Here is a 13415-nt window from a genome sequence, read left to right on the forward strand (position 1 = left end):
CAGCCACAACACGATTAAAAAAAATCCGGCAACAAGTTGTTTAACTTTCCCGGCAACATTTGGTGGCGCCAATAATGCCTATTATGGCATTTTAACAAAATTTTATATTTTTAACTATTATAAAGTGGCAAAAAACTTAATTTTGAGAGCAGGGATAGGTTTTATAAAAATTTTAAATGCTAATAACGAGTAAAATCGTCTTTAAATCCGACCATACTGGAGATATACACGACCCCTTTTTCACCACCCCTCGACCTTTACTCACCAAAATTTAACAGCATAGATCCCTTTAACAAACAAGCCACCCTGCAAAATTTCAGAAATTTTCAAATTAAAGCGCAAGAGTTATTAAGCTTCGAAGAGGATAAACAAAATCGTGTCCTTCCTACACACACCAAATATCCACACATATAGAAAAACTCCCCAAATTTTTTTGAATTTTTTGACGTTTCGAGATCCCGATCCCCAAAATGTAAAAATCTTGGGGGGGTCAGTTTTTGACCCATTATGGCACTTTCCCTCTGTTAACTTATACGTAACAGCCGGGAAAGTAACTAGATATATACAGTATAACATCAATTTTCACGTTCATAAAAGACAATACTGGAAATTTCCTGTCAACTTCCCGTAAAAAAGAATACTAAATACCCTAAAGCGGAGACAATAATGTTATGTATGTGTACTGTTCAGTAATCGATATGCTGCAATATCTTCAAATTAAACACTTATATCAAGTAATACTTTCGTAATTTTAGATAGAACCGAATAAAATCACCTCTCGTTATTCACTTTACTTACTTCTCGAATTGTTTAAATGAATATTCGATTTAAACCGAGATGTTGTAACCAACTTAACAGACTAAACACGACGGACAATTTATTTTTTCATTATAACGGAGACTAACAGAAGAAATTTCTTATCTTATTAATTAAACTTTGTAAGTTACTACGTAAGAATTTTGCTAGTCTTGAAAATCAATTTAAAATTTTACTTTGAAAACTTAAGAACGACACGGTCACAATGCCGGGCTGCAATTTTAAATCATATTTTTAGTTTATTTAATTTAAAATGTATGCTCTCCACCTCAAATTAGTATTGGCTTGCCCCCGTACATCATACTTTTCCTTTAACAATAGAGTCGTGCCTAACACCTTCCGGGGAAAACTTTTCGAATTAAAATAACGTGACTTCCGATTTGAATCAGAAAGTCTTTTATAGTTAATCGGGACCTCCTGCCTCTATGGTTTCCACATCTGGTCTCGAATTTCATCTATCTAACTCCGTTCTCGAGATTAAGGAAGGATAGACGGACGGACTACAGTAGGAATTTATAGGTCAACAATTTTTTTTTCAAACTGTAGCCCCCCCCAAAAAAAACAAACGGTCTTAGAAAAGGAAACTGCGAAATGCGAATTGAAAACAACAGAATTTCGAATTAAAATTTATTTATTAATATAAATTAGTAATATTTTTCATATTATTCGCGAAAGATAATTTACACAACATCCGAGATCATATAATAAACCGAGGATCTTTTAAGAATTAACGATCAAAATAACGGACTGGTCTCTTATAGCCTTTGGTTTCTAAACACCAAAGGATACAATATTAAGAAAAATATAATTGTATTTTGACTTTTAATGCCGCCATTCGTAATACAAATGTCAACCTCGAGTACGTCGTCGACTCGATAATATCGATTCTCCCTGACGCAAGTGACGTCGTCCATATCGTCTAACGTAGTTTCACTTATCCATTCTTTCAAGAGCGGGTTACGGCAATGGCACTTTAACGGATTATTTCCAAAATACACGGATATATTCTTCAGTCCCTTCGGAGGCGTTTTGAACGAATTACTTCTGAGATCTAGCCTCGAAATTCTACTCTTTACGAAATCTCCGTCGATGGCGACTAGAGAGTTGTGGCTGAGGTCGAGTTCTCTTAGGGTATCGAGAACACGTGGCTGCAAATTGTTCAAATTGAAATACCGCAGCGAATTATAACTTAAATTTACGACCGAGGTATTTCCGGGGAAATATATGGGCGATTGTATAAGGTCCGAGTGGCTGCAATTCACGTATATTCCGTGTTCGGGAGAATAAAAAAAGCACCGACATCCGGACGGACAACTAGAGTTCACTTCGCATACCAAATCGTTCTTTGAAATTTTGTAAAAGTCTACGTTCTTCATTTTAACCGGGGCGTGGCACTCGGTCGCTTCGATGTCCATTACTTCTACGGAATATTTTCGATCGTCTTTTAAAAATTCGAAAAAATCCCTCAGAAAACAGTCGCAGACCAGCTGGTTCCCCCCGAGGAAATAGGCGGGAGGATCCACTCTCCTACCCAAAAATTCTATATTCATCATCATTTGGGTGACTTGGAAATATTTAAGCCTGTCGATGCCGATAAATTTTACTTCGTTGTAGCGAATGGAATAAACCACGCCGTAGGGAACCATGGACGGAATGACTACGTTTGTAATGCGATTACGATCCAAGTTCATGATCTCGAGCTCTTCTCGGAAACTGGGGAAAACCGTGGGCAACTTGGTCAGCAAATTATGCGACAAATTCAGAAATTTTAGCTCTTTGTAACCCGAACGAAAATCGAAGGAGGAGTCTTCTAGACGATTGTGAGAGAGGTCCAGAGTTTCCAAGTGGATCAGCCGAGATAACAGCGAGTTTGGAGGTAGACTGCGGATGGCGTTGTAACTGAGATTCAACAGTTTGAGCTGCGAGAGATAAACGATGGCAGTTTCGGGCACGTTTTCGAAGCGATTGAAACCCAGACGAATCTCTTCCAATTTGTGAGCTTCTTCGAAGAGGGAATCCGGAAGATTTTGCAAGCGATTGCCACTTAAATCTATCCATTGCAGGAAGTGGCTATCTCGAAATACATCGTTCGGCAATTCTTCTAGCGAATTAGCAGCCAGGCTCAATCTTTCTAGTTTGACGCTTTCTCGTATCAACCGCAGAGGAACTTGCGTTAAATTGCAATCGCTTAAATATAATTCTTCGAGATGTTTCGCCTCTTCTCCCAACCCATCGGGGACGTTCCTCAGATTTCTGTTTCCGCTAAGGTCGAGATAGATTAGACTTGTATCGTTCGGCAATTCCAGTTTCGTCGGCAAGTTAAACAACAGATTGTTTTTCAGCCATATTTTTTTTATTCTTCCGAGATTACCAAAAACGTCGGCGTGGATCCGAGAAATGCGATTGTTCGATAGATTCAATTCTTCTAAGGAAACCAAGTCACGAAAGCAATCCGGCGAAATTTCTTCTAGTAGATTATCGTTGAGATATAAATATCTTAATAGAAAGAGACGGAGGAAAGCGTCGTTCGGAACACTTTTTAACGGATTATCCGACAGTTGTAACGTTAATAAAGACGGCAGAGCGAAAAATTTCGGAAAGACGAACTTCAACGAGCAATTTACAATCTTCAAGTGAAGCAAAGATAAACCGTGCAGCGCATTTTCTGTTAGGTTCCTAAATTCGGATCCCGTTACGGAGAGATAACGAAGAGATTTAAGATTCCTTAGAAAATTCGTAGAAATTTGAGATTCCGTAATTTCGACTCGCGTGGTGTCCCTTCTCTTCCGAAAATAATTCACGCCGCAAGACGTAATGCGATACGACGAAACCGTCACTCGAGAGAAGCAGTTCAGGATGCTGGAAACGTCGTCTCGAAAACACTTAATCCTTACGACGTCGTCTAAAGAAATGGTGAAATTTAACTTGTTTTCGAAACAATTTCCTCTTATTCCGTTTGTATCTTCGTAAACACTACATTTATCCTTGGGACAGGGTGTCGCTCTCACCCACGCTAAACACCAAAGTACGAACGAAATCGACTTCCGTAACATGTCGAACATTCGAGTACATATCTCGCCTTTCTTCTTCCGAATTCGATGTTTTTCCGAGGAAAAAAGAGATTTATTAACTTCGATTTACGATTTGTCAAATCGGCACACAATAATATAGACTTTAACGCTTCGACGAACAAACGATTCTAAACAGTTGGAAGAATTTCACTCGCCTACGCGTATTTTCTACGAATTTTTTTCTTTTAATACCTCTTAACGCATCGTTACGCGACGTCAGAACACACTTATTTATCAACAAATGAATTTGTAACACCGGAAAGCGACAAAAAACACACCCTTTCCCGTAATAATGACTCGGCACGTCACGTCCACCTTTCGTTTCCTCTGCGTCATAAAACCGAATAGTTTCTCTCTCGAAGATCCGGTTACGAATCAAATAATTCACCGAATGTAAACTTTTTATTTTGGTTTTTACAAACGAAATCTTTGATTCTTTCCCACATAAATAAGCAATTTAAACTTACGCGAAATTAGCGGTTTGTTAGAATCTCAAAACATTTGTAATTTTAAAAATTAAATAAAAGCAATTATACGTCACTTTTAAAGTAAATAAAAGATAAACTGCGATTCGCAAAGTCGCGAAAAATAGGAGTACGAGAGAAGCGACTCATTTACTGTTAAAACACGTAGATACATTATACGTTACCACTTACGATCCATAATTTGGACTAAAAAAGCGCAACTTACTTACATAAATTAAGCAACAAAAGTCATTAATTAATGATGAGCAATACGTACTGCACGTTGCCGAAACTACGAGATGTATCGTCCGTACGAATGACTCATCGGGAATACTATCCGAGCCGTTACTTCGTTCGAATCGAATACCAAGACATTCTAAACACGTTTTTCCTAGGGCATAAAAAGCGGGAAGAATATTTTTTCTTAATTAATTAAATTATTTTCGAATTTGTTTAACGCGTTAATAAACGGAAACGGGAGCGCCGGCTTATCGCGTACGCTACGACGAGGTATCGGACGCGAAAAGTAAAATTAACGACGATTTAAAATTAGCTAAATTTACTTTAGATTCTAATTCGACGCCAACGTCGGCAACTTAGTTCTACACCAAGTCGCCGACAAGTAGCTTAGCCGAACTTCCTTTACGTCGGCGAGTTCGAACACATTAATCAATCTCGTCGGATGTCGCGAGATTCTAAATAAAATGGTGGAAATTCCACGGAATGCCATAGAAACCGCTTACCGATCGTTTAAAATGCATTTCGTACGTAAACACCTTAAGTTAAGTAAGGGCAAAGCGGTGTAATTACGGCGTAACGATGCCAATCTCGATGACCGAACCGTTAATTAGTTTTAAAAAAAACAATTATAAGCCCCGTCGAAAAGAATGGACTCGAACGAGTGTCTATAGAAATTGGCGTAAAGGAACAATTAGGTATAGAAAGACGGCTTCCAAAGCCAAGCAGTTAACTTGTTTACGTTCGGCTTCGAAGACGAAAACACTTTAATTTGCCGGTAATTTAGGGTTTATTTCTGTCACCTTCGAATAAATTAAGCCGATCTTTCCATCGCTCCGCTAACTTTCTACATTTTGTGGCATTTACTCATTTTATTGAAAAAATATTTTGTTTATTTATAAAAAGGACGTAAAAGGCGGCAGAAAGCGTGTTTATACGAGTACTCTGTATACACGACACGTTTATCCGTACCGTGTCTACCCGGGGATTTCGGACGATTAAAAAACTCGATACGGACTCTGGCATTCTAAAGATTATAAGTCGAATAATATTTTTGATCACCGTTTAAAAATATTTCCATCCCTCGTCACCAAGTGTTTCTTAGAATCGTACAATGACGTCGATGTTATTTCTTTAATAAAACGGTTAATTAAAATTCCAAAGAATTTGATATTAATTAATGCCGAAATTTTCGGAAACAAAAATTCGGCGTTTTAAAAGCCGATCATAAACGAAATTTAAAATACGACAAAATTTTCCGAAATATTTATAAATTCAAATTCGTTATTTTATATCGTGTTAGACATTCGGTAAATGTGGAGAAATGTTTTCGTTATTACCCTTTAGTGTTACTTCCATCCACCAGATGGTAGTAACGGCGAGGAACGAAAGTGGCGATTAAAGAACGTTTTCGGCGTAGATAAAATTGCAAAACTAAGTAACTTTAGTGCCCCTTCCTCGATAACAAAGCAATCTACCGGGTTAAAATACTTTTAATTTTAAGTCTTCGATAGGACAATAAGTAAGATAGTAGTTGTTCGGTATTTCTCTACGTAAGATTAATTTAATAAATAGTAAGAAAAATACAGGGAGAATTTGGAAATAACGAAAGGAAAGTTTATTATTACACTACTTTCGTTCGTAGTTTTACAAATAAGATTTCGAAGTACAACACGAGCCAACTAACTTAAACTGAACGGTAATACGATTGTGGGATGTCCACGATTTAGTGACATCGCCGACGAATCGTATACCGAACACCGAGCGTATACGGCTTCTCCTCGTCTTACGATGCGTTACGTTCCCAAAACACGCCGTTAGTCGAAAATAACAACCGACGGTACGGTACGTAACGTCGCGTATTGTATCGCGAAGTGTACAGAAAAAAGGAAAGAAAGGACGAACGAAACAAAAGAAAATGTACAAAGTAGACTTATTTTATGCTAACGTTGCGCACGCGATAATCTTTCAAACATCCACCAGAAAAGTATACGATGAAATGTTATTATAAAACCTTTAAAAACCGAGCAATTATTTATTGTGACGCGGTCATAATGCTCGGCTGCAATTTTAATCGTACTTTTAATTTATTTAATTTAAAATATATGCTCTCCGCCTCGAATTAGTAGTGTCTCGCCCCGTACATCATATTTTTCCCGACAACGTTAGAGCCGTGCCGGTCATCTATCTAACACCTTTCGGGGGAATTTTGAATCGAAATAATGTAACTTTCGATTTGCCTCAATAGTTTGTATATAGTTAATCGGGGCCTCCCGTCCCTAAGCTTTCCGTGTCGTGTATAATTTCTTATTTATCTAACTTTGTTCTCGAGATTCGGGAAAGACGGACGGACGGACGGACGACAGAGGGAAATAGTGTTAAGTTCGTACGAGAATGTTAAAAAACATTCGGCATATGTATGGTAGATAGAGGGCTACACCGTACCGAGTAGAACCACCATAGCAAACTGGCGAGAAACTCGACCGTTTCGGAGATAAATGATCCGAAAAGGACCCGGAATTTTCGACAGGGTTCTTGCGACTCCGCAAGAAGATGCCGAGACTGCATAGAAATGGAGGGAGAACGCGCGAAACACCCGTAAATATCGGAGTAAAGATTTGGCAAGATCATTCTCGTGCGAATCCAGAGTAGAAGCCAATACGGTAAGTCAGTCACGACACTAACATACAAAACAGTTAATATCTAGGAAACGATCGAACATGTTTATTAGGGCGTTTTTACTCGCGAGTCAGTACGGTGTACAGTGCCGAATTTTTTTAACCTAGCAGGAGTAACTTCTCGACCAAAGAATTATCTCGGCGACAAACCGCGAAAGTCCGAAAATTAACAGATTAAAGTACAAAATTCCGCAGAAAACGGAAGAATTCATTTTAAAAAATCAATACCTTCAATCACTACTCCGGCACAAGTTACGTCTATTTTAGGACAGGTCGACACGAAAAAAGTTTAAAGATAAACAAATTAAAGAGTAGAAAACTTAATCTTTCTGACAAGAAGTTACGATAAAAGTAGAAACAAGTTATCTTTAAAAAAAACAATAAAAAATTAAGGCACCCTCCACGCGGGGTAGCAACATTTATAAATAATCACACAGTAAATATTTTTCCATACGTTAAACAAGAATGATTATTTTAGTCGATATATTTATGCGAAGAATCCGATTGAGACTAAATACATATATATATACGTCATAAATTTGATTTCTAATTCCGTTTCTCGAGCCTTTGTCATTTCGGAAACTCCCGGAGAAAGTTATTGTTTAGCACTTTATTTATTTATTACGGCATCCGCAGTCGATAAGACGCGAAATTAATTAAATAATATTTTAAAACGGTTTTCTTGCCGGACAAAATTGACGTCGTGTAGGAACAAAGTTACGAGAGAAACGGAGCCGTCTCGCGCATGAAAATAACACGGTACGTTTCGATACTTCTCTACACTTTATCCAGCGACACGACTCCACCCAAAAAATGTTGTGCGCTTTCGCCATTTATTTACTCTTTCTTCGAATTATTCTGCATCGAGTAATCGAATTTGCCATTTAAAAGAAAGTTTAAATGTTTTTGTCGTTTAGGAATCGGTCGAAACATAAAATAACAAAAAGGAAATAAATTTCCATATAAAATTTTATATTAGAAAAATTAAAATCCAACAACGAGTTGTTTAACTTCCCGAGCAGTATTCAAAACTGCGTGTGCACTCGTATTTAAAAACTTTTTATATTTTTAATTATTGTAAAATGGAAGAAAAGCTTAATTTTGAGGGTAGGGATGGGTTTTATAAAAATTGGTAAATGCTAATAACGAGTAAACTTGCCATTAAGTCCGACCCCAGTCGAGATACGACGCACGACCTTCTTTATCTGCCCCATCCCGTCGACCTTTAATCACTAAAATTTAACAGAATCAAACTCCCCGATACGCAAACCTCTCTACAAAATTTCAGAAATGTTCGACAAAAAGCGCGGGAGTTATTAAGCTTCGAAGTGGGTGAAGCGAATCGCGTCTCCCATACCCACCAAATCTCCACATTTTTTTCCATTACTCGACGTTTCGAGGTTCCCCGAGTCCAAAATTGTAAAAATCTTAGGGGGGCCATTTTTTGACCGATCGTCGTACTCTCCCTCTGTTATAACAGAGCCGGGAGAGTAATTAAGAAATTGGACAAAGTTTATTGTTTTCCTTCTTGTTTCTCCGTCGAATTAATTATTATTTTTAATTGTATTCCATTTGTTATTTAAAGATGTTTATCGCGTGCGCGGCGCGACGTGGTGACGCGCTACCCCGCGATAAACGACGACGATAATAATAATTCGAAGGCTGAACGGCGCGCCGCCGTGTCGCGACACCTCGTCGCGGCGCGTGGCTTAATTTTCCAATCGTCATTATTAATACTTGCCCGTAATACATAACAGTAAGTTATTAACACTTAGACGTTACGTTGTATAAGTTCGCGGAACTACAATTAATTTATTTCTGTCATTTTTGAAAGTTTTTTTTATCCGGTAATTTCGTGTCCCGCGCCAAAACGACGTCGCGTCGCGTCGCGTATGCATCAAACCGTATTGTCCGAGACGTGGTAGTTCGCACGGAACCGAGCCGTATATTTTTAATTAGCAAACGGTTACCGAAGTATAGAGAACGAAGGACAGACGAATCCAATCAAAACAACTCGATCGGAACTGGTAGGAAAAAAAGAAAAATAAGAGCGTGACCGACGGAAAACACTTATTAAATTTCACAACGTAACACCAGCTAGAATATTCGAGTCGTACTATAATGCACGAGTACACGAGGAAGTCTTGACAGGTTCCGTGTTTACTTTGATTGTGTAATCTTAATTAAGTCGGAAGAATGCCAAAAAATTAGGTTAGGTGGGGAACGTGGGCGAATTTTTGTAAAAAATTCCCCATGTACTTAATAATTAGCGTTAGGTAGACGTTACGTTTAATCCCTAGCGGGAAATGGCAACAAATGGAATTGTTTACTCGACTTTTTAATCTCATAAGTAAGCCTTTAACTCGGACTTATTCCGTCCATTTGGTGGTGGGTTCCGAGCTCCTTTGCGAAGATTTCCAATAACTTTAAGTAAAATATATAAAAATAAACACACGGACTTACCTAATAACGTAAAAGCGGGCATTATTCAATCCAGCACTCTGTGTCTAAGGATTTGAAGGGCCTGCGATGCTAGCCTGTAAATATAAATAGGCTAATAATACAGAATTTTCCGTAAATATTTATAAAAATAAAATTATTAAACAATTATCTATTGTGACACGGTCACGATGCCGGACTACAATTCGAATCATATCTTTAATTTATCTAATTTAAAATATACGCTCTCCACCTCGTATTAGTATTGGCTTGTCCCTGTACAGTACGTCATACTTTCCTTTAACAAAGAGACGTGCCAATCATCTATCTAACATCTTTCGGGGGAAAATTTTTGAATCGAAATAATATAACTTCCGATTTGCATCGGTAGTTGATATATAGTTAATTGGGGCCTCCCGTCCCTAAGCTTTCCATACCGCGTCTCGTCTTTTATCTATCTAACGCTGTTTGTCGAAATTTAGGAAAGACAGACAGGCGGACGAACGGACGACAGTGGGAATTTATAGATGTACATTTTTTCAAATTGCAGCCCAATCATTAGTTATACATATATTATAACAGTGATCGAGAGTTTAACTGTATCGACTTTGGCGAGTAAGATGGTTCCATTGTGAGTTTTCTGCTCCAAGTGTTCGGATATCTCTTATCGTTTTCCACGTATCGAAGGTTTAATAATGGAATATCTTTTTAAAAAACTATTTTGGAAACGATGGCAGATAAAGTGGGATTACGACTTTTATAATCGTCGTAAAATTCCGACGATTAACGTTACGCTTAAAAATCTCGGAGATTTTTTAAAATCAATTTTTACTTTTCCGGCCGATATATAGGCCTATAAAACAAGGGAAAGTATGACGATCGGGCAAAAATTGACCCCCGGATTTTTACATATTTGGACTCGGGACCTCGAAAGGCCGAGAAATGCAAAAAAAAATTCGGGAGTAATTTCTACAGTAGGCTATATGTATGGATGTTAGTGTGCGTGTTCATTTTACGAAGCGTCGAAAATTTCTGAAATTTTGCAGGGAGGTTTGTGTATTTGGGGGTTCGATGCTATTAAATTTTGGTGACTAAGGGTCGAGGGGGTGGGGATCGTGCGTATCCCCAGTAAGGTCGGACCAAATGACGATTTTACTCGTTATTAGTATTTACAGTTTTGTACGAAACCCATCCCTATCCTCAAAATTAAGCTTTTTGCCATTTTATAATATTAATAGTTAAAAATATAAAAAGTTTTTAAAACAAAATGGCTTAACAGATGACGCCACCGAATGCTTCCGGGAAAGTTAAGCAACTCGTTGCTAGATTTTTCGCTTAGTTTACGCTAAAATTTGGTTGAAAATTCTTAGCAACGTTTTTGCCTTCGTTTTCTAACTCGGACGGGTAAAGCCTAATAATCTGCTTAACAACTTAGGCTACACTTTATATAAGTAGAAAGATAAAATGTAGCATTTGATAAATGATTATCCTTAGAGGATAATTTAATATTTTGTGGTAGGATATATACGAATAAAAATATTAAGACTTACAGTACAGGTTGGACTTACAGGTGGGAGTCGACGGCCGATATTAATTGTTTTAAGCCGCGGAAGGTAGAGAATCGAAAAATTTATAGCTCTTTACGTTACTACTTTCGAATACCAAATTTTTACGAGTCGAGATTATTAAGAGAAGCACCTAGAAGCTGCGTGCAATTGGTGAGATACGAACACCGACTATCCCGGTAGACAGGGTCGCTGCCGAGTTTCGTTCCCGTCGACGGTTACGTGGCAATCGCGCTTTCGATCGACACCACCGTCGTTTGATTACGGATCTAAATATTTGCCAACGTAATTTTAAGAAATATCAACGTACGACCTTCAAAAATCCCGAAAATGCGAGGAAGATACTATTGGCTATACGAAGAAATCCTTCAGATAGCCAATAGTATCTTCCTTGCATTTTAAATAAACAACTTACTTACATTTAAACATTATTATATCGAATTATATTAGTTACTACGCGCCATCCGTGCTAAAACATTCGGTTTGAAATTAGTCGGTCGTTTAAATATCTCGAATCTCCCCTTTAACCGGTAAGAAAATATTTACTCGTTTAAATCTTTTTGAATTTTTCTCTAGCCAATCCGAGGGCGCGAATCGACACTTCGAACGGTAATCCCATTTGATTGGTCGACGTCTTATTCCATTCGACAAATTGCGTAAAAGTATAGTATATTTGAATTCGAAAAATCGTTGTTACAATTAAGTAATAAATTACGCGTAAATAGTTTTATTTTAGGAAGAGAAATTCGAATAAACAAGTAAAAAAAAGAAGAAAAAAAAGAAAAGAAAAGAAAGAGTTTTAAAAATTATTTTAAAATAATTATAATTAAAAAAATTATTATTTTAAGTAAGAATGATCGTAGAATTTTATTAAACCAGATGTTAAGGATTTAATAAATTTACGGACAACTTCGCAAAAGAACAAAGTTGCGAAATGGCGGTATTTCGTGATTTTTATTCGTCTCTCGCGAGCGGAGGGCTTAGAAAGTTGGGCAACTTACTTGGCTATCGCGGCGATAAATCAATCGCCGATACATTTAACGAGAAGAAACGACTCTACGTTTGGTCCGAAGGTTATTTCACCTCCGAGGAAGCCACCCCCTTGGAAAATCCCCGATGTCTAATAGGTCTTAACAAACGTTATGCAGATAAGAGGACGTCGATAAAAGGGATTGCTCGCAACTTCCGCCGAAGATTCGTTTTATACTTTCGGAATAACAACAACCCGATTAAGAGCCGTCGCGGTTTTATCCAATTATCTTGTGTTTCCAATAGAATTTTATTAAAAATCTACAATTCTCTAACGGCTAATCGCCCAGCGGTAACGAATGACGGTCGAGGAACACCGCTCTAACAAATTTCAATTAAAAAACTTTAAAAAAAAAAATAGCTGTAAATATTTAAAGAGAGTAAATTGAATTCTCTCAGTCGACCTATAATAATTTATATCGTCCATTTTTCTCTTTCGAGCGTATTCTTTAAAGGAAAATTCTCTCCGCTTTCGTTCGTCCGTATGTCTATCCTTCATCTTCGGAATCTATTTTCAATTCGCCGAATCTGAAAATTCTTGTTTTGTAGCGGACATTTTATTTATAGATATATAAATCCGCGGGAACAATTTAAGAATGCGTGTTGCTATCCCAACACACAAACGAGTGCTTAACATTTATTGAAAAAGGAAAAAGGAAGCGTCGAAAAACGATTGTATACATCGTGTTCGATGTCTTCTATATTTCAAACTGTAACGGTTTCGTATATTTGTTACCTTATTTTGTTCGAAAACAGCGCCCGTTTCGGCGTAAATTTTACAGTTTTGAATAGGTTTTTAAAGACGTTTTACGGCCTTGTACTATAAAATACACAAACGATATTTTACTTTACTCGCGAGAAAACTTACGAGTTTCGAATGCATTCAAACAAAGTTTAAAGTATCGTAGAGAAGCGTCAAATTTTACGCACGCATTCTCTCGTAATGAAACAAAATGCATCGTTATAATAGATTAAATATACAAAATTAACACCTTCGGGCAATTATGTAATATCGACGCTCGGCACTCGTTGGATTCGGAGTAGGACCATGGTAAACTGCAATACTTATCCCGGCGAATTTCGATAAATCCCAAACGAACAAACACGGCATACTTG

At 37.5% G+C, this 13415-nt stretch overlaps 1 protein-coding gene across 1 annotated transcript; it reads right to left on the bottom strand.

Moving 5' to 3' along the window:
- Positions 1-1429: 1429 nt before the first annotated feature.
- LOC136987570 (platelet glycoprotein V-like) lies at positions 1430-4321 on the bottom strand. Its single transcript, XM_067285322.1, has one exon. It carries the CDS (start codon positions 3876-3878, stop codon positions 1572-1574), a length of 2307 nt encoding a protein of 768 aa, XP_067141423.1. The 5' UTR covers positions 3879-4321; the 3' UTR covers positions 1430-1571.
- Positions 4322-13415: the final 9094 nt, after the last annotated feature.

This window comes from Centruroides vittatus, unplaced genomic scaffold (genome assembly GCF_030686945.1).
Source record: "Centruroides vittatus isolate TY-2023 unplaced genomic scaffold, ASM3068694v2 scaffold_2520, whole genome shotgun sequence".
Classification (NCBI taxonomy): domain Eukaryota; kingdom Metazoa; phylum Arthropoda; class Arachnida; order Scorpiones; family Buthidae; genus Centruroides; species Centruroides vittatus.